The sequence below is a fragment of the Sceloporus occidentalis genome, unplaced genomic scaffold (assembly GCF_023333645.1).
Source record: "Sceloporus occidentalis isolate IW3139 unplaced genomic scaffold, rSceOcc1.0.p SCAF_17, whole genome shotgun sequence".
Lineage (NCBI taxonomy): Eukaryota > Metazoa > Chordata > Lepidosauria > Squamata > Phrynosomatidae > Sceloporus > Sceloporus occidentalis.
In genome coordinates, this window is record NW_028316997.1 from 14,267,560 (window position 1) to 14,290,488 (window position 22,929).

The following is a 22,929-nucleotide window of genomic DNA, read 5'->3' on the forward strand; positions in this document are numbered from 1 at the left end:
CCCCATGTTTTGTGTAAAAAATAAAATATTTACCCAAACTATACAAACTATACAAAAGATGCTTTAGAATCTGAAACCATTATATGTAAAAATAAATAAATAAATACAGACATGCACTATATAAATTGCAGGTAATCATGGTGAATTATTTCATGGATACATACTCTAGAAGCTGTATGGCAGGCAGGGTTTCAATAAGCACACACAGAGCTCAGGGCCTCCAATGTTATAGATAGTTTCTAAAAATGGTGATAATACCAAATACTAAATAATACTAGATAATACTAAAGACTTGGAATATCTTAAAACACCCACAGAAATGAAATTCACTCAGTCACTTATATGTGCGATAACATCTACCCAAATCGTAAAAAGGCACCTCATTGTTTTGAGATACATACATGTGTCAATTATAGTCTGGTGGTAAATGGTGTACGCTATTCATACAATTATAGCAAAAGCGCCTGTCCTTTTCAATTGGTGTTAACAATTTCACAAAAAGGTACAGGTTATGGTATTTTGCATTACAATATCTAAGTTATGTACAAATTCTATATTCTGTATAGCAAGAATATTTTTACACTTTTATTCAGTATTAATTTGCTATAATAAATATGTTACTGACCTTGCTTGTATGGGTACATTTTGACACTCCACACTGTGGTAAATGATGTGTAAAAATTTCCCTTAAGGTCATTTGAAGGACAAAAATAGATATTTAAGCATTCTGTGGCCAACATTCCCGCGGGGAAGTTTTTGACAGTTAGAAGGAACTGAAAGCACATTACAAACAAAGACTATATGGAAATGCACTCCGACAAAAACAGAATTGTTACATAATGTAACAAATAACTTGAATCTATAGATAATTCTGAAGCTGTACATTAAAAACATACTGTATTGTGCCTAAGGCTATGGTAATTTATGTGGGTCCTAGGGGAAAAAATAATGACAACAGCTTCTGTTCAAGGAAATAGGTATTTTACAGTTGATCCCCAATTAAACGTTTGAATGCAAGACTGCCCTAGGGAGTTTCAATATGGTCTGGTTTTAATGTTTGCTTCTAAAAGTTAACCATTCTTACCTAAATAGCAAGATTGGTGAGGAGAGGATTATGGGTAGGGGAGATTATAGCAGTGTAGCTTTTGCTTTGTTAGCTTTTTCTTTTACATACTTTATGGGGTATCTGATATAACATAGGACTTGTGAACATATGGTTTCGCAGAATTTTAACATTTGGAGATTCTAGGACCAAGTTTTAAAGAATAGAATACGGCTAAAATAGTTATGCTTTTAAAGGGTTGCTTCTCATTGCTGATTCTTGTCATCTTGCACGATTTAAGGTATTGTAACGTTTGCTGGGTTTTTCCCCGCATTGCACTTTTTAAAGAGACATCTTTTACGTGGGAAGTCTAGCACGATAAGCCAGCTTTTCATGTTCTGATTGTCCTCTAAACCACAGAGAATGAACACTGATAAGCTGCATATAAAGGAGGAATAACAAATATAGCAAACAAAAAATAATGAATCTGTCAAGAAAACAAATTATTGCTTTATTGTGGTAGCAACATTTCACTTTTATTACCGTTCTTTGTAATGTCACTGAAAGTTGGAACTGTGCTTATTGAATAATAATAATAATAATAATATTATGCATACGTATCCTGAACAATCTTCTTTGGCTGTTATTGTAATTTTATTTGGCTTGTACATCTATGTTGATATGTTTCTTACTGCCAATGTATTAAACGTTATTCTTTTACTGCTTCTTTTGGCAAGGGTGGTATTTGTTGTATGGGTCTTAAAGTGACCACATCATAAAAAAAAAAATACAATTAAAAAAAACTGTCCAACTCGAAAAAGCTACCATATTTCATTACTTGAGAATTGTCCCCTCAATGATAGCATCCTTTTCGGGCCCTTAGGCAGCAAAAACAGCCACTTTGCTGTTGCTTCTTCTGTGGTATCCTGCCATGGACTTCATGTCTGTTCAATATTTTGCATAAAGTAGACTCATGAACACAGATGTTGACCAGTTCCTAAAATTCCTTCAAGTTATTAGCTGTTACTCTTTGTACCTCATTGAGCATTCTGTGTTGTGCCCTCAGAGTCATCTTGGCTGGGCATTTGGTTCTAGGGAGAATATCCCCAGTCCTCTCACGGGTCAGTGAGAGTGCTCGTCCAGCGAAAATTCAAAGGCAAAGTTCTGGTGCTGCACAACAAGATTCTTCCTGTTACGCAGTGTGTGGCTTGCTGGTCACCATCCACCGACCCATCAACAAGGCAGTCTTCCATTTCATGTGTGGCTCCAAAATGGACAGAGTAAAGCATGCAGAAGTACAAGGACCCTCGCAAGGGTCATGCTGAAAGCCTTCTTTCTTCTTGCACAGATATAACTTAGATGATAATTCAGTAAAACGTAAGTGCAACACTGATCTTTAACCCAAAACATTTCACATCAACTCAACTCCTGGTGAACACGTGAGTGGCAAATATAATGCTGCTGCGTCCTTTGCTTCTTTAGAGGCCCATTGGTAAAGTCGAATGAAAAGTGACAGTAAAGTAATTGACTCATTATCATGCATTTTGTCTTGCAGAAAGTCCATAAAAATACGATTTGATAACAAGGGGTAGATTTAAATATGATTAATTTTATTGGTTAAATTAAGAAATTATATATTTTTGATTGTCATTATAAACTGGTACTGGTGTGACACTCAATTCATACCAATAGCTGCAATATAAAAGCACCATATCAGTTGTGACGGGACCAACCTATACCCCGACTGGGTACACCCGCCAAACCGTGCTTCCTTCTGCCAAGACTGTTAACCCCTTCAACTGTTAACCCCCTTCAATGCCGGACGAGGCTAATGCTGGCAAGACAAAGTGGGACAGCAATCTAATGGAGCCGTAGTGGCACTGTGGCTAGCCGGAGCTTGACTACTCATTGCTAATATTGTCCTGAAATGGAAGTTGTCATAGCAGCCCACCCCAATCATCGGACAGAACTAATGTTGAGGTGGAACACACAAACTCATTTTATTTAGTACAAGCATAGATATTTATACACCCAAACATAATTAGATCAGGCGTATAATCCCATCACTTCCAGACAGCCCGGCCCCTCCATACAGTTCTATGGCCAGCAATGCCCACCTGACAAAAAGTCACTATTTCGGGGTGATCCCAAGGGAGTGGAGTCAATCCAGGGGATTCCAAATGAGCTCCTTCTCCGTAACCACCTCAGAGTGTTGCCTACCACGAGCATAGTGTAACCTCACTGACCCTGGCTTGTCCGAGACCACGTATCCGGTTCCTGATTTTGTCTGCTCTGCAGCTTCCCGAATGACGTTCCATCCTGCCTAAAAGGTTCCTACTCCTCTGCCTTAGATAGGCCCCATGTGCCTCTGGGCTAACAACAAATGTCCGCAGCAACGCAGTTCCAATTGCCAGCACACATCACCTCAGTTTCTAGCGTCGCACAGTTCCATGGATTTGCGGCTAGGTGCTGGTCAGGCGCATGGAGCGTTTCCGGCCACATAGAGCCCCCATAGCCAGCTAGTCCATGGGAGTATGGTTAGGATTCCCCTGGAATCCATTATTTCCATTTCCCAAACTAAAACCTTCCCCTATGTGCCCTTAGCCGCAGGGGGTTACCGTGACATCAGTAACAAAAGATGAGTTAAGAGAAGTACACTGGTTGGATTTGTATAAAATCACAAAAAAAATTTTTATTAAGCCATATCACAATGTATCTCACTTCCATCTCTATTTTTCCTTTTAGTTAAGTACAGTGGTTTAATTGTGCTTAAAACCCTAATCTACATTGGAATTACTGGAACAGGAGCCACCAATGCTATACTTTTGCAATTTTTATTATGTTATAATCTAGTGTATTAATATTAAATTTATCCCAGCCTAAAAAACACCTTACAACTAAAGTTATCACACATGCTTATGTGAATCTACATTTTCACCTATTAATATTTTATCCTACTATACGCTTTAAATTTATTAAGACTGACGTTGTGCAAGGCAAAGTGTGACCACAAAAAAACAACATTAAATAAACCTAATTATAGGAAAAAAATATTTCTATATTAGTACTATTGTTTATTGATTTAAATAGGGCAATTGTATTCTGCAGCTCTGTACAATGTGAAGGTGATCATTTCACATTAGGTCAATGATAATTATATAGTACGTGTTTGTATAAAACAAAATGCATCACAACATGAAGTAAGTCCTTGACTCTAAAGTACATAGATTTAGCTTCAAACTCATATGGCACAAAATACATTGAAACGCTAAAATTGCATATATAAAGGATGCTCTTTCCCCAAACTAGTTTAAGAATGCGTTTTCTAAGGCAATTTTTTTTTTTGCAGGGTGAGGTAGGCACCAATAATTTGATTTAATTTTGAAACCATTGTAGTGCAAAATGCATTGGTCGTATACTTAGTTATTGCTTAAATTTTCTGCTGAAGAGTATGTCACACATGTATGTTTTAGTTTAGCACATGGTGGAGAAACACAGATCAGCTGTCTCAGAACTCATCTGTTAGTCAGGCAGTGCTAAATTGATTTCTTATAATGGAATATAGTCGCTGTCATGGTAATCCCTTTTCAACAGAATACACAATCTTTTGCACAATGACACGTTTATAGAAAATTGTGACCTATATGGAGCAACATTAAAGCGACACTGCAGAGTCCCATGCAGCTTCACCAGCTAAGAATCCATATTAAAGTACTATAAAATGCAACTATTAATCATTAGGGGCGGAAAAAGCTCTACCGTTAGCAGAAGAACCATTCTCGTGCCACTGGTTGGCTGCTGGGTTGGGAAATTAAATAATGCATATAAGGGGGATTCTGTAGACCACATAAAAATTTAAAGGGGACACAGCTATCATATGCATTAAAACACACACGATGGCTGGAATGTCCCTTTAACATGAAAAAACACAATGTTGCTAATAAGCATTTCTGTAAAATGAATGTAACAAAACAAAATCAAATTAAAAAAAAAAGACAAAGTATAATGTATAACAACACTCCACTATGTGAACACAAGAATGTTCATTAACAAAGCAGTAAAGTGCGGGAGGGAAGAAAGCACTAATATGTATCAGTTGAGCATTTAGTTACTTACAGTGCCAGAGTTTACATACTTTTTCTTTTTTCCTTTCTTCTTTGGGTTGATTACCTGAAATTAAAAAAGCATTAGAAATAACGAAAGCATCATTGTACATAAAATTGCTCTTCTGATGGCGCAGCTTTATCCCCAATTTGTTTTGCATCACCATTTAACACAATCTCTGAGAAAAAACAGTCTTCAATGTTTTATAGATAAAATGCACAATTACTTTTCATAAAATATTAAATTAGCATATCTGGAATACTTAATTACACAGTGTTTTTAAAGGACATATTCTATTAATAATGTATGTAAATGTTTTCATGTTATTCTAGGACAAAGCATAGTTCCTTCCAGCTGTGTTTGAACCACTGTAAAATAGGGAAATATAGAAAGAATATTTCAGAGTTAAACTTCGGGTGCCGAATGCAATGAGTATTACTAAACTGGTGTTTATGAGAAGGCTTTTTGAGGTCAATAGTGCCTATGAAGCCTTAAGTGAAATGTCTGATACAATGGTTGTTGCTTTTTTTTTTTAATGACTGGATTGAGGAATATGAATAAACAATGTGAATGGCCCCGTCCTTTGAATTGGGTTAATTTTGGATTGGTACCATTGAGACTGAGGCCTGAATAGGTTTTACAGAAAGAGATCAGGGTCATCAGTTAGCCCTGATTTTTTCCCCAAAGGAAAACCAGACAAGCACATTTCCTCCTATTTTAGCATTATTGTTGTACCATGGAAAAGTTGGTGGTGTCATGCTGGTTGTTGAGTGGAAACTAACCATTGTTAGTCAGTGCACAAGCCTAAGTGTAAGGCACGCCAAGAGTTATGTCCTCTTTAATAAGATTTGCTTTTGACTCCAGAGCAATCTATGACACTGGTGGTTTCCAGTGTTAATCTTTAAAATTATGGCTACAGCAGTTATTGTAGGCCAATTGAATAAACTTTCTTGTTCATACAGTTATGTATAGAAGTCTGGGAGCTCTAAACACGTACATCAAGCTTAATTATATGATGTAATAGGCTAATTATGTAAAATGTCATTATGTTAACTTGTGTTAACATATGCTCATTACGTTAATTGGTATTACATTGATTTGTATATATTTTAGGTTGATTTGGATGCTTAAGTGTTGCAGTGTAAAAACCAACACACTTAATCCAAAATTGACTTTTGAACTTAATAGTTATGCTGCTCATGCCTTTACACGTCGTGGGGATAACTGGACATTTTGCGGTGCACATGTTTAATCTGTGCACTATGGTTAGGTATTAACTACTGGATTTACAAAACTAGGTTATTTGCCATCTTTAAAAATTGCCCAGGTAATCTATTTTGTAATTGCATTTACTATATACAAACCTTAATGCGTAACAGAGTGCTATAAACAGTAATCAACCTATAATTGAGAATTCCGAAACGTGAAACTAAACAAGACTCAAAAAATAAAAAAATGACATAAGTTATTTTTGTTAAAAATGACTTAACTCACCTCATATACATTGAACTGAGATTGTCCTCTAGATAACTCTCTATAACTTGTTGTAAATTCCCCAATGAAATCGTGGCTGAGAGAAAACAAAGCACAAATATTATATAACTATATACATATATATTATACACACACAACAAATATTATCCAAACACTTTCATCTATGTAAAATGACAGTTGCGTGCATAATAACGTTCACCGACTAGATACTTGACTTCAATTAGATTCATATTACATAGTTAATATTCTGTTTGAACAGGTAATCCAAAGATCGCTACACAGCAGAAGTCACGAGAGGAAGGAACCAAAAATAAATTATTTGGTGAAATGCGGATTATTCAGAGCAATTAAGCATAGCTTACTCTGTTCCCTCTAATTAAAAATCCTTCATTAACTATTGTATTTTATTCATCACTCAGTGGAAAAGAACATTTAGACTCCTATAATATGTACTCTTTTCTTTCAGAGGGATGCTAATTAGTATTGCCCTATGTCAAAAGACTGCAGGACTCAACTGAGAATAGATGCCAAGTCATTCATTAAAGAGTAAATGGACATCAGATTTTTTTTCTTTTTTCCATATTGACTAATTAGAATCTGGTGAAGATATTCAGTTTAGAAAATGGCACACAGTTTAAAGCAGACCTGTCACCACAAAACATTTATATCTGATTAAACATAACAGAAAACAGGCTATGTTGTGTACTAGCTATTTTGTCCCATAAAATTGTGAAGACATCTTAGTTTGCTTCACTAGATCATGCAAATTAGTTTCTAAGCTGGCCATAAATTACTTGCTATGCAGTTCATGTAGCAAATGCCCTATAAAAAACAAACAAAACAAATTGATATATATATATATATCAAACTATCGTGTCTTTTACTAAACAGCTTTTGATTCTTATTTCTGAATTTGTATTTGGGGGGCGGGGTTAAAATACCACCATTTCAAATACCCTGGGGTGTCGTTTTCAAAAACATATGGTTTGATGGGGGTAATTTGAATTGTCCAGCTAATTAAGACATGGGTGCAGGATGACCAGATGTCAAATATGAAAAAGATAAATATTTAATAATTTAAAAAATAAATGACTTTATAAATAAATGACAATAAATGACAGCAAAAAAGTGGTGCTGTGCAAGATTACTGCCTACGAAGTGATCACCGGTAATTAAGGGGTTAATGAATAATGAACATTGGATGTTTTTGATTAGATGCAACACCTCTGAGTGATGGAAGTGATCATTGATCGCTTATGAAGCGCTTGCCAGAAGAAGGGCAGCGCCATATTGAAAAACGCCAGGATTATTTAATCCAATGATGTGCCAGGCAGGTCCTTTTTCATTAAGGGGTTTAAGGCTCTTCAGTTTGCTTTTCTCTTTCTTTTCCTTTTTTGTAAAGAGTGGAGAGGAAAGCGTAAAGCTAAATACTAATGAGATGCTACTTATCATTAAGAAAAAAAATATTTAACAGCAAAAAATGTTTTTCTATAACTTTGGCATATAACATATTATTATTGACCTTTATTTATTAAGCACTATGGTACTTGTGTTTATCCCATTTCAGATGATTTACCATTTGCTAACGTATAACCATTTAATGATGGTCATTAATATTAATTCTGCTCTCACTAAAAACCATAGTTGTGTGCCTGTCAAACCTGTAGTAGCAGTAATCCTAACATAGCTCAGATGTAACCTTTAGCAGTGTAAATCATTGTGATATATTTCAGTATGCAGTCAATGCATTGTAAAATAAATACTTTGCATCCAACACTAAAGAGCCGGCAAAATATTTTAGAACAAGGCATGACTCCAGATAATATAAAGAATGGGTATCACATGAAAATTCCTTTGATTGTTGGCTAGGTGATTGATAAGAAAAAGGTGGTTCTACTAAAAACTTCCAAATAAAAGTGTAGGATATTTATCAGAAAAAATGCAATTATGTGAACAACAACAACAACCCAATAACTCTGCTTGTCTAGTCCATCTACAATCTCATTTTAAGCTAATTTGGGAGATTTTGTACACAAGAATCATACAGCAAAAAATGTGATCCATATACAAAATAAAGATCCTTGTCTCCATCCCCCACAAATATATATATTATGAGTGTATCATTGCTTGCTGTAATACTAAAGGATAAATCATAAATCAATGATAAATCACAGCATGTATTTCAGTAGTATAGTTTAGAAATATAATAATTTAGAAATATGCTATTCTACCTTCCATCTCTGTCCCAGTCGTAGACTTCTACTTTAATTGTTCTGCCAATAGAAACAGATAAAGAAACACATCATACAGTGTACAATTAATGTTTCTGTCTAATCACAGAGAAAAATAATCGTACTGTATAGCTGAAATCATCATAATTCCCAATATTTTAACAATGTCACAAACCACAATATTTATATTTCTGTGTTACCCCCACACAGTAATTATTGCCACCAACACAGAAATCAAATGAATGCATTACAAATGAATGGACTATACACCTCTGCATAGCAAAGAATACAAAAAATAACTAACCTGAACTGAATGTGAACATGATTTAATTTCATGTTTTCATTTTATTAAAGCCATTCTATAAATCAATTTTTTAGATCATTTTATATTGCTGACATATATAGATATATAAAGTGATACCTATCATATTCTAATGTATACATTCCATTTGAACATCCATGGTATTGAGTAGAAAAGAAAAAAGAAAAAGGGCTAGGATTTTCATAGTAGCATTTGCATCTTTATGAACCTTCACATTGTCTGGAATTAAGCTCTCCACTTGCTGTTTTCTTACGTACATCCTTCGTTTGAACACAAGTTGATTACTAAAATGGTTTGAAAAACATCTTACAATTGGACATTTGTTAATTTTTTCTTACCTGTCAAAATCCCCATTGCACAGTGCTCTTACTGGAACTTTAAAGGCCTGCCATACTGGGTTTAATGTGTTTTTTACAACCTCTGTCTTGTGGCAGATTGTAAAGCTGAAAGGTCCAGAAAATATTAGTAAACACCAATTACTCACATAAACCAATTTAATACATTGCACATATGCTTCAAACAAACAATGTTGCACGAGCACCATTACAGATATAAAAACAATCACAAGCAGCAATATTAGACTGATCCCATCAATAATGGCAGCCCAGACTCCAGATACAGAAGGTAACGTTTTCTCAGCAGAAGAGAACGAAAAACTCCAGATGTACATTTCACTTTCAATGGCCTCATCAGTGAGATATGATTTTTTTTTTTTTCTAGGCATCGAGCGCTCCCACAAACAGTCCAGACATTAACTCTAATTCATACAGTGCCCATTCTTCATGAAGCTAGCCTCAATGGTAAAAACCAATGGAGGGGATGGGTATTCGCTAAAGGCTTGTAAATTGATCTTCAAGCAGAAAGACTACTGATACCACCTAGAACACACCAGCTGTATTACACACAATAATTATGTATTTTTAATATAATTTCATAACATAGATGATTCATTATGTTTTATCTGCTTGAAACACATGCTTTAATTTTAGGGATTGCATTCACACAGAATAAACGCTTTTCAATGCCCCAAATACATGATAAATGGTTAAGGAGGAATTTAGCACTGAATGTTTCAAGAGTAACACATTTCATTTATGGTTTCTGTATTTAATTATGCAAGAAGATTGCAGCTAGTTATCTAGCCTTGTTTGGATTTAGAAATTAAATCAACTTATATTTACTGAAATAAAGCCCAAAACAGGGACATACAATATGTGGAGGTATATAGGTTTGATTAAAGTTATTATTGCAAAATGAAATGAAAGGGACTGTTTGCAATCTCTAAACCAAGTGATAACAATGACTCACCTGCCATCTTCATTACTTCTGTAAAACACTAGAAAAGGATCAGACTTTCCAAAAAAGTCTTTCTTGTCAAGCTTATTGGCACAAAACTGCATTAGGACAGATTCCTGTAGTAAAAAGACACACACAAGTGGCTTATCAAACATGGCGGATAACAGGCATGCGTCTATGTGACTTACTAAGGAATGACAAGGAACAGGCATGTAGCCGACTGGGTTAAATATGTTTATTATCAGTTCAGATCAGTGTATATCTTCTATATCTTCGTATAACAAGCTTCAACAAGGATCAATGTACTGCTAAATAACCATAATATTTGAAGTTTGGGTATCCTCCTTTCAAACATCACTCATTCACTAAATCGTACATATCATAACAATGTAGGAAGTGCTTAATTCTTCAATCTAAAGCCCAAAGCAACAAAGCAGTACACAATACTCACTCTACAGTTATTCAGCTCTTCTGCTGAGACTATGATTGTTCCACAGTTTTTCCCTGGAATTCCCCTACAACAAAATGAATTTGATAAAATTATATAATTACTATAACTGCATTACACCAATTAGGGTAACATGACAATTTCAAGCTTACATATTATGTCTATTACTAGGACAAATGGGAAAATGAGACCACTCCAACCTCCTCAAGGAAGGGAGCGCTGCACTGAGGCTTCTCTGTGCAGTCATGTGATCATCAGATCAAAAGGAGAGTTGTGATTTCAGCCTTCTCATTATGAAAGGCTTACAATGGCAGTTTTTCTCCGGCAAGAGGACCTGAGCTGGCTCTATATACAGAATTTAATGTGTAAGGAGACTTTAAAGAAATCTTGGTGACCTAACTATGCATTACACGTCTCACCAAGCTCTTCCTACAGCAAATGTTTGCAAGGGTTGGATTTTCATAATGCATAGGAAAGTCAAGAAGAAGTCAAGTGAAGTCCCCTGCCAACTCTCCCTTTAGTCAATAGACCCCTTTGTCTAAACCAGCAGCGTCCACTTCAGTAAGAAGCAGGAAGGCGTCCTAGTGCTGTCCCTGTGCACCCTTGTGTTATATAGAAAGCCTAGGTCTAAATATAGGGCATACCCTAAAGAGAGTCTACTACTCCAAACAGCCTCATTAATGTTCATTGCACGTTAAAAATATCTCCTGAGCTGCAGCATGCTGCCCGCTCCAAACTCAAATCAAAGAGAGCGCTTTTCAGTGTATGCGGGCATGGGACTGGTGTTAGACCCTCTGGAAATCTCACGTGAACCAGCACTGGAGCTGGCTGCCAATGATTATCTACTTATGCACACTGCTGAACAGAAAAGCTGTAATTTTATGGCAGTAAAGAATAATTCAGCCCATTTAATTTTCATATTTTTGCCTGCTGTAGAAACCTTAAACCTTATATGTTCTTGATTTATATTCAGGATAGCCTTATGTCTATCCCTTGCAAGTTTTAATTCCCTCACTTCATTAACTTGTACCATTTCTGCTGGAAATCGACCAGCCTCCAAATAAAACGTTCATACATTAAAGGGGAAATATTTAAAAACATTTCCTCACTGGACATAAAATACAGTGCTGTAGTTTTTTTTAATAAACTTCATTTATAGAAGGCTGTCATTGTTCTATAAGCTTATTCTTAATGACAATGAAAATGATATCCATTCTTGTACAGGACTATCATTAGTCAGAGAGTGATTGGAATGATAGCACATTCTATTATTATGTAAAATCATTGCCCCACTTCTTCTATTTTTGCATATTTATCACACAAATTAGATCAAATCCCGTTTAATATAACCAAAGTAAGCACAAAATGTAGTTTTTAAATGATTACATCAAGTATAGAAGGAAAACAACTGTCCAGCTCTACTTGACCCTATGTGAAAAAGTAATTTCCTTCTTAGTTACTGAATTTTGAGCCATCTCTGATTGGCTCAAAATTAAGATTTTGGAGAGGCCTAGTCAAAGTCCTGACTTAACCGATTGAGGTGATATTGCGTGAACCTCAATCAGCAGTCATTTGGTTTAGTCTACCCAGAAGCAGATCTATTTACTGTCAGTAAAAAGACATTCAAGGCTTTTTGTAAGATCTAGTTAATATTGTACTTCCACTTTCTCCCCAGTCCCTCATCCACTGCCTTATCCATTCAACTAATTTATAGTTCATCCAAACCTTGAAATCTATTTATAAGCCTCCAATAACTTTTAGAAATTTAAATATTTTATATCTGCCCTCCTGGTCAATTATTGTAGTTACATAATTGAAACAAAATTTTAGTTCATTTTAAAAGTTCTCCATGTAATACAACCATGCTGTTTTTAATCTTGTAATTAATTTCCATTGAGATATTTTACAATCCTGTCTGTTAACATGGTTTATGCAAATGGTTTCACACTATTATTTTATGACTAATTATATAGTGATAATAAGAGGTCATAATAAATGAGCAAAGCAAAAAGCAAGTAGAGGAACACCTTATCAATCAGCAGTTCCATACAGGGAATGTATGAATTGAAATGCCTGCTAGAGCTTTTAACACTCTGTTGGTGGATACTACAAAATGTATGAACCACATGGACCAAAACGAAACACTTTTGCTGCCCAAATCAATAAACTATCAGCACTTAGAGAGGAGTGGGGGAGATAACAGTATGGAGAAGAATGATGATGATGCAGATTCTGAGGTTAATATGGCTACTCCCATAGTATACACATACGACTGTTTATAAAAAAAAAATCAAAAAAAATCTATATAATATTATTTATAAACACATAAATACAGAGAGAGCTAGCTGGCCGTAGGTAGTTTTGATAAGTTTAGTTACATTAAAAGGCAGCTGCATTATCCAGTAAAACATATCCATTACTTATTTTTGACTCATCATTTACCCAACTGAACTCAGCATTTAGAACCCACCATGTTTCTATCTTGTTTTATTCTATAATCCGTTATTAATAGAGTAATGGGATTTAGCTTCTTGTGTAAACACCTTTATTCCATGTTTCATTTAATTGTTGAACAGATAAATCTGGTTCTTGTGTTTTAGGGAGATAAGCCCTCATGTTGTGGATTCTTTCCCTACCTGCTGAGTCCACTCACTCAGATAACTGATTAAATTTTTGAATGTTTAGTTCCTACAAGCATTCCTACTGCCTGCTTTTCAAAGAACAATAATCCTGAAGCAAAAGGACAGGGGGGGGGAGCAACTAAAAAAATCAACTATTTACCCAATGGCAATAAATTAAAAAATGTCCCTAGTTGCAGTGGTAGTATATACTTGTAGTATATACTAGTATGCACCAGTGCCCTCCGTGGTTGGAGGATGCATTGTATTCCCAGCCAAGTCGTACGGTGGGGTAAAGGAAGTCAACTCAATATTAAGGGGGTCTTGGACTCCAAGTTTCATTTTTTTTAAATTATTATTTTATATTTGTAGAGGGAAGGTGGAGTGGACTACCCATTATCTTGCAACGTGCCTAGTGATGCAAAGCATAATTTGCAAGTAGAAACTTTAATAAATGTTAATACAAAATCTGCTTTCTAAGTGAAGAAATGTAGCAAAGTAACATTGTGTAACAGCCAGTGGCTTTAAAGAATGTGAGTGTAAGCACCTGTCACATATTTTTTGTAAGAAATTCAAACCAGAAAATTGAGTTCATGCCTACTTACGTTACAGACTTCTCAAGCCGGCTTCCTTGAGAACCAACGATTTCCCCCAATGTGCAATACATCTGACCAAGAAAATCCTGTAAATTAAAAATATTTATATGTATGTATATAAAACAAATCACATGAAATCACATTGAATAGCATCAATAAATGTCTTGTGATATACTGGCTACTAACTTTGTTAACATAAAATGAAAGTGGATTTTTTGTTTTGTATTGTTACATTACATACTGTACAAAGATGAAAATGTTACAAATTTTAGATAACCTGCCAGAAACCCACAGAAAGATGGAAAACTCCAGTCCAAACTAACAGAATTCGCAATAATACTGGCACATTGCTGTGTGTCACTAGCAATGCATGATGCCGGCTGTCAGATTACAGGGTAATTCACAGCATCAAAAAAGGACTGACACTTATACTAGAACTTTCAGTTGAGTACACATAGAAGCTGGAATTTTGTATTTCTTTTATTTTATGAAGCAGAGAAGTAGATACATAATGCAGGGCTTGACAAATTTGTTGTGAATCTAGGCGCCAGGTAAAAAAGTTAGGAGCCAGGATTTTTTTTTTTAAAACTAACAGTTGGTCAGGAGTGATCCGATCATCATCAGCCCACTTACTAAACTCACAGCGTTTGACCTGAAAGCACCCTGGACTTTTAGGTCAGTGCTGTTTTTTTTTTTTTTTTTTAAATTTTATTTTTAACTCTTTCGATGCTGATGTTCCATTGGCGCACAGAATTGACTGATATTTAGTCCCCACAAGCTTGTGGGGACAATGTTAACCCCTGCAATGCCACGAATATGTCATATACAATTGTGGCATTGAAGGGGTTAACGCTGTACTGTCGCTCTCAGGGAGCGATCAGGCAGCAGGGGGGTGTTGGGGCTGGCCTCCACACTCATGTGGAGACCGAAGACCCCTCTCCCCCTGTCCCTGAAGCTGCCTCTGGCAGCTGGGACGCAATGGCTGGTCTATAGACCAGCCATTGCAGGGGGGAGTCTCTGATGACTGCTGTAGGCTTCCATGCCTACAGGAATCATCAAAGGGCTTGTGGGGCTCGTTTTTGCTGTTGCTGGCCTGCTTGGGCTTCCAGGCAGACCACCAGCAGCAGAGCCCCTTACAAAATGGGAACTAACCCCTAAATACCACGATCGCGGCATTGAAGGGGTTAACGCTGCACTGTCGCTCTCATGGAGCGATCAGGCAGCTGGGGGGTGTTGGGTCAGTGTGGGGACCCAATCAACACACAACCCCCTTCCCTGAAGCTGCCTGTGGCAGCTGAAAACACGAATGCTGGTTTTCCTGCAACCGCGTTTTCAGCCTACAGGATCACTCCGTGGGAGTGATCTCAGGCTCGGGGGCGGGCTCGGAGTGGCTGTGCTGTCTGCCCAGACTCCTGGATGTAAGAGGCTGACAAACACCTAGGCGCCAGGACAAAATGCTCTGTCGCCATGGCGACCTGGCGCCTGGGATTTGTCGAGCCCTGATATAATGTAATCTAGAAGCATAGGCAAAATGAATTTAAAGTATGTGAAACCATGTGAAACATAAAAACACATGCACTAATGGTTAATTTAGTTTTAGAAAGATTTTTATGGTGCTCATAGATTAAAGAACTGAGCAGCATGAGTTGGATGTGTACACCAAATCATAGAAGATTTGTATATTCCACTATGAATGTATTTCACAGACTTATAAGTGACTAAACTAGCTGCCAGTCCAAGCTAGGAAGGAGTCCATTCATTAGGAGTTTGTCTCTACAACAAAGAGGAAGATGTAGAAATGTAATGCTGTGAAATAATAAAAATGTAATCATGCAAATTCAGTTTCCTGGAGTGAATATATGAATGTAAAACAATAACACAAGAAAACTTGCCTGACACATGCAATATGTAACTAAAGAAACATAAAAGATTGTTGTGGTTAAATGACTATTGTCTTTTACAGAATGCTACATGTTTTGCAATTTCCTTTTTCTATACTTCCAGCATGTGATTGGGGCATGTTTGCTAATGTTGTATTAGAATCACTCACTCATCTTTCATCATGCTGTCAAACACACTAAAAATTATCAGTGTTTAATAAAACCAATAATAGCCGTATTTTTTTCTTTCTAAATGGAAGGTAGAATCTTAGATATAGCATCCACAGAGACATTCCAGTAGAATATAATAGCAATAGTTCAAGTCTGAAGTGATTGAAGGAGACAACGCCAAGATAAAGCGTCTTTGGTGTCACACTACGGCAAAAGGTTAACTCCATCTAACCATAGGGCTTTTCCTGCTCCATTCGTCTCTAATTCAATGTAACAATTGGATTTTTTCTATCTAGATGGGGAACAAATATATCTAATAACGGCAAAGTTCAAATAATTACATGAACCTGTGTTTTCCTGTAAATTGACAGCTTGCTTCAAGCCCCGTGAATTTAAGATTTAGTTGATTTTTTATTTCACCGAACCACGGGCATATAGGCAAAAAATAAAAACAACATTATTGTTTATAATAAGCAGGAATTAAATTCTGGGTTAGGCAATCTGGAATTCTCTGTACAAAAGCTTTGGTCAATAGGGTGGGAAAATGCGCATACTATGCCATGAACGAATGCAAAAAACTTTTCTTTACAGAGTTTGCAATACAAAAGCAAAACATCTTAATAAAAAGAGGTGGGATAGATAGGCAGAGAGCACGCAAGAGTGAGATATTATATGAGGTGGGGGGGTAAACAACTTAAAATATAAACTTACATGTTTGGCCAGATTAGGGCTCTTTGAGTCGACATCATACCTATAAACACAGCAAAGAAAATTAAATATTAGAAAAGCAAATAATTGCATTTACAAAATTTCCTGCAGAGGTATATATTAACATTGCTTTTTAATAAAGTTCAGGCTATAGTATTTGAAACTCAAAAGTTGAGGCAAGATGTCCCCTTGGACATACTGGCATGTCCAGTCATTTTTTGCATTGGAAGTGACATCTGCCTACTGCTGCACGGGAGATCAGCTGCCTAATGATGGCTAGGACTTCCCAGTCAACAGAAGCCAAACGTTGGGCATTCTGCCAGAAGGACTTAGGAGAAGAGACCCAGGAGGGTCTGTCCAAGACTATGGAGACATGCTTGCTGTTTAAAGCGTGACCAGTATAGAGGAGATCCGAGAAACAAATTATATCACTGGCATCCATAAGATATAAGAGAGATACCCAAAAGAGAGAACATTGCAAATTAAATACAAAAACAAAAAATATAAAAAAAATAAATAAATGCCATCAGAAATCCTGGGGCCAGTACACGATTAATGCCTAGGCCCCAATGCTCCTCCTATTAGCCCTCCCCATGTCCATCCCACTGTAACACCAATTGCTCCACCCATCACTCTGCCTTAAGATCCTCTCATAAGCACACATTATGTAAACAGGGGCAAGCATAGGATTAGTAGCATCTGGGTGCAGTATTTCTTCAAGGCCCCCCTATAACTAACATGCATACATACTACCATGCACTCTCACCAGAACACCGCCTTACTTTATCCCTACATACACACATGTACATTTACATACACACACACACACATTATCCTGCTCCTACTCTCCCCTTCCAAGGTCCTCACCTTGCGGGCCTTCACTACGGTGAGCAGGGGGGGGCCTGGCAGTACACTAGTATTGGTCGATTATTGGATGCTAATAACACAAGCTGGATAGGCCTAATATAAATTTAAATTGGGTGGAGTGTGTCAACACACTATGAATAAAATAATAATTTCTAGATTTGTTCTTATGCCTTAAATTCTAACTTGATCTTTAACCTTTTAGGGAACAGATCAAAGAAGAAAATGTTTTCTTTGTTTTATTGTGCAGTCTGAATGAGAGATAAATAAATATTCCAAAAAAAATACTCTACAAAAGAACATCTGATTAACCCCTTAACGACAATTGCCGGTCCTGGCACGACACGGAAAAGCATGTGCTTTACGACAATTGACGTGCCAGGACCGGCACGTCTTTAAACGGGTGCAGAAAGCGATCTCTGGCCCCTCCACGGGGCGTCAACATCCGCCATACTTTGTATGGCGGCGGACGCCCGTTTTAAAAGCGTTTAGGAGGCGATCAACGATCGCCTCCTAAACTTAAATGGTGTCGCTGGAATGCCTCGATCAGGAGGCATCCAGCGACACCAAACACTTACCTTTCGATGGGCTGTGACCGCTCCGGAGAGCGGTCACAGCCGCAGCTGCCGATGATCTTCGCCATCAAGCAAGATGGCCGCTGCCCTGTAACAGGAACCAACAAATTTTAAAAGTTCGCTAGATGGTCCAGACCATCTAGAGAACTTTGGCTCCACTTGCAGGTTGAATACAGGTACTGCATTCACCATGCAAGTCAATGGAACCCAGCTTTCTAATCACAGTGTGATTAGTAAAAATAAATTAAAAAATAAAATAAAATTAATAATAATTAGAAAAAAAATAGTAAAAAACTAGTAAAATGTAAAAATCATTTCCCACTGATGTCACTATCAGGGGAACCTCCAAGTTGAAAAAAAATGTTAAAATTATTTTTTTAAAAAGACAAAAAAAAAATATATATATATAAAAAATATATTTTTGTGAGCAAGTCCTAAAATTAGCATATTAGCTTAAAACAATTCTCGCATGGAAAGAGTTAAAATACTGGCATATTAAATGCCCGTGGGGTGTCTACTTTTAAAAAGGGTATGATTTGATGGGGTAAATTGAATTGGCCAGGTTCAACAACGTCCCAATTAACACCGGGGGAAGGATGGCCACACACCTAATTTCCAATTAGAAAAATGCACACGTACCAAATGTGGCCTTTTAGTTCCCACAAAAATGACACACCCATGCATGTGGGATATCACTGCACTCAGGAGATGTTGCTGAACACATTATGGGGTGTCGTGTGACAGCGGCATATACCAGGAGCTGTAAATTCATACATAAAGTAGGTGTGTGTGGGAAAAATACACACACAAAAATACTACTGCAAACTTTGAAAACATGCTGGTGGTAAAATGTGTGCATGCAAAGAGTTAAAATACCAGCATTTAAAATACCCTGTGGTGTCTAGTTTTGAAAAATATATGGTTTTGTTGGGCACACTGAAATGGCCCGGCTCAAAGATGTACCAAATAGGGCATGGGCAGTGGATCCCCAAATGCCAAAGTTCAACATTGAAAAATGCGCATGCCCCAAATGTGGCCCTTTTGCCCCCAAACGGCCAGGCAAAATCATTCATGTGAGGTATCACTGTACTCAGGAGATGTTGCTGAACACATATTGGGGTGTTTTGTGATAGTGACATATACGAGAACTTTTTAATTCATACCTGAAGTAAAATGTGTGTGGAAAACCAAATGCAAAAAAATGACTACCACAAAGTTTGACAAAGACTGGTGGTAGATATGGTGCATGGAAAGAGTTAAAATACTAGCATTTGAAATACCCTGGGGTGTCTAGTTTTCAAAAATATATGGGTGTATTGGGCACACTGAAATGGCCCGGCTCAAAGATGTACCAAATAGGGCATAGGCACTGGATCCCCAAATGCCGAAGTTCAACATTGAAAAATGCGCATGCCCCAAATGTGGCCCTTTTGCCCCCAAACAGCCAGGCAAAATCATTCATGTGAGGTATCGCTGTACTCAGGAGATGTTGCTGAACACATATTGGGGTGTTTTGTGATAGTGACATAAACGAGAACCTTTTAATTCATACCTGAAGTAAAATGTGTGTGACAAAACAAATGCAAAAAAATGACTACCACAAAGTTTGACAAAAACTGGTGGTAGATATGGTGCATGGAAATAGTTAAAATACTAGCATTTGGAATACCCTGGGCTGTCTAGTTTTCAAAAATATATGATTTGATGGGGTAAATTGCATTGGCCAGGTTCAAAGATACCCAAAATGGCACATGGGGGGAAGAATTACCAGATTTGGAAAAAATGGCTTTGAAATAGCAAAATGCTACCTGTACTTATTGCCCCATAATGGGTAGAAAAAAGCAAAAAAACATAAAAACATTGGGTATTTCTAAACTCAGGACAAATAGTAGAATCCATTTAGCAGGTTTTTTCATTACCTTTTATAGATAGAGTAAAAGATTTTTCAACTAAAAGTTAGAAACAGTCATTTTTTTCTAAATTTTTCACCATATTTTATACTTTTTTTAGTAGTAAATAATATGATACAATCAAAACAATGTCATCTAAAGAAAGCCCTTCTTGTCCTGAAAAAAACAATATCTAATGTGTGTGGGTTCAGTAAACGGGAAAGAAGAAAATTACAGCTAAACACGAGCAGCGCAGAAATGTTAAAAAGGCCATTGTCACGAAGGGTACAAAAAGTAAAATCAGCCTTTGTCACGAAGGGGTTAAAGGGACACTCTACAATAAAATCAAAGCAACCACAAACACTGTATAGTAAAATGTTTGCTGCAAAGTAATTGATTCTTTAAGGGAATCTTGCATGGAACAGTTTTACTGAAAAGAAAAAATATCTAAGTAATGATTTTCTCTCTTTGTGAAAATAATAGCCTGTAGAAAAAGTAGTGATACAAAGCAAAAAGCTTTTAGAAATTAATTAATGTTCCACGATTAGAAACAGCATTCATTTGTATTTCTTCTTTTACAACAGCTGCAATTCCATCTTTAAATGTACTCAGTGTTTTATTTTCAGAATCAGAATAGATGAGCAAAGCAAAGGCACACTTTAGTAAATGGCTTCTGCCATCTGACTAAGCAGTTTAGAAATGAAACACAGTCCTCACTGGTTGTTTATCATAATCTTGCTTTGAATGCAGTAGCCAACAGGTTTTCAAAGCAATTCATTGTCCCGTAACAGGGTGTAGATAACATTCTTATGTGATGTTTATTAGAAATTAAACACCAAATCAGCAGAAACAAAATATGTTTATTCACAAGCTGACAATTAGGAATATAAAAAAAAACCAAAAAACTTATTTTGATACATATGCAGCCTTACCATCAAAGCTGACATCACTCTTAGATTGTGGAAGAGTGATTTGTTTGTCAACAAAATTCCAGATTTACCAAGACAAAACTTGATGCCTGGCAGAGCAGGGCTTCCATCAGGTGGGTATGGCCACTACAGCTGCATGGGGTGAAGCCTTCAGAGCAGTTACAGACCCACACAATCCCATATTAGTGTACTCCCCCCACTCTTCTACCATAAATACAGATGTGTCATTTTAAAGGCAAGGTTACGTGATGCCAAATGTTTTTTTATGACATGGTAGGCTAAATCTGAGGGACAGATTGCATAATGTTCTCTCTAAAAAGGTGTTTCAGAAGATGCTGATCAAAAAAATTCAAGGTTTCTACATCTCTTGTTTGCAAGCCTCCTTACCCATCACATACATACTTTCTAAAAGGCTTAGCTTGCAACATGTTATATGCCTACTAGTAACACACTTCGTCTTCACATTAGCCCAGGGTACCAGCTGCACTCCTAGGGAAAACTCCTTGTGCTTTATATTATATGCTTTGGTCAGCTTTAGATAGTAATGTTCTTATCAATGTTTCCAAGCTTCATCCCTGCCTTTGCAGTCCTCGTTTTATTTAGGCTTAGTGTATACAATGTTCATGAGTGCTTGTAATATTTTAACATTGCATTTTCAGAAGAAAGGCAGGGGGGAAAAAAGCAAAAAACAGAATTGTAATATTTCCAACTTACAAATCAAATCGAAGATTCTGTCTCTCCTCAAAAAAGTAGTCCATTATAAATTTTTTTACAAAATCTGGATTTAAGGTGTTGTCGATCACTTCCGTCCTCCCATACTGTACAAGAGAAAGAAACAATGTATATATATATATTAGCGTTGTGTAAGCCTCTTCAGATAACCACTCGCACCAGAAATTAGGCATGGAAAATCTATCAATTACATTGGATTATGCCCATTGGCTCTAAGCTTTGAAACAATTAATTTAATTCCCTGATGTGTATCAATGTTCACATTAAAGTTAATTTCGAATATCTGCATAATAACTCTCCGGGGAAAATTAAGTTTTAAAAAAATGGTTGAGCATTTCTTGTACCATCATGTAACATGTTCCCCAGGTGCCCTAGGTGATTAGAGAAAATCAAAGCTAGAGAAACCAAGTCATCAGCAGATGTAAATGTGTGTTTATGCAAGATAGATTTCCTTGTTACCGGTTAAGAGGTGTTAAAGACACACCATTAACTAGGGGATTCTGACACACTTCCATCTTAATTTATAAAAAAAGGTTTCATGCATCATGCAATGGCAGGAAACCATTTTTTTTTATTTTTTTTATTTATTTTTTTATTAAGCAACTTTGGTGTCAAGTTACATAGAAAATTATTTGTATGAACTATATCAACATCAATACACATAGTTCTACAAGACAGGGATACGATTTAAAAAAAAAATTATAAACTGGTGCATAACCCTAATCCTTTAGGGATAGAAACAGGCCATTTTCTTATATTTTGGTCATCACCGTTTCGTCACAGGAATCGGAATTAGAATAAACTAGTTTACAGGCAAAAGGCATGCAGAATTCCTAGCTGGTTTGCAGCTCTCAAGGACTAGAGATGTGCACCGCGTTTTAAGAATCTTTAAAATGTTATTCCTATCATGTAAAATAACGTGTAATGTTGTTGCAGCTCTGTTTTAAAAAGGCAATCAATTCTTGAACACCAGTTAGAACTCGTGTAATATCGCAAAATAGTGAATATACAGCCAACGCAATATGTTATG

General features: G+C 36.5%; 1 protein-coding gene across 1 annotated transcript in view; it reads right to left on the reverse strand.

The window, feature by feature from the left end:
* LOC149302870 (copine-8-like) overlaps nt 1-22,929 on the reverse strand; it is a 106,420-nt gene that overhangs the window by 38,000 nt on the left and 45,491 nt on the right. Inside the window, exons 4-12 of the mRNA XM_089482030.1 lie at nt 21,882-21,985; nt 16,914-16,953; nt 14,161-14,237; nt 10,941-11,004; nt 10,502-10,605; nt 9,532-9,636; nt 8,872-8,913; nt 6,641-6,716; nt 5,159-5,212 (exon numbers count right to left, since the gene is read on the reverse strand). Of these exons, the coding sequence (XP_089338156.1) occupies nt 5,159-5,212; nt 6,641-6,716; nt 8,872-8,913; nt 9,532-9,636; nt 10,502-10,605; nt 10,941-11,004; nt 14,161-14,237; nt 16,914-16,953; nt 21,882-21,985 (666 nt within the window). The remainder of the gene's footprint in view (nt 1-5,158; nt 5,213-6,640; nt 6,717-8,871; nt 8,914-9,531; nt 9,637-10,501; nt 10,606-10,940; nt 11,005-14,160; nt 14,238-16,913; nt 16,954-21,881; nt 21,986-22,929) is intronic.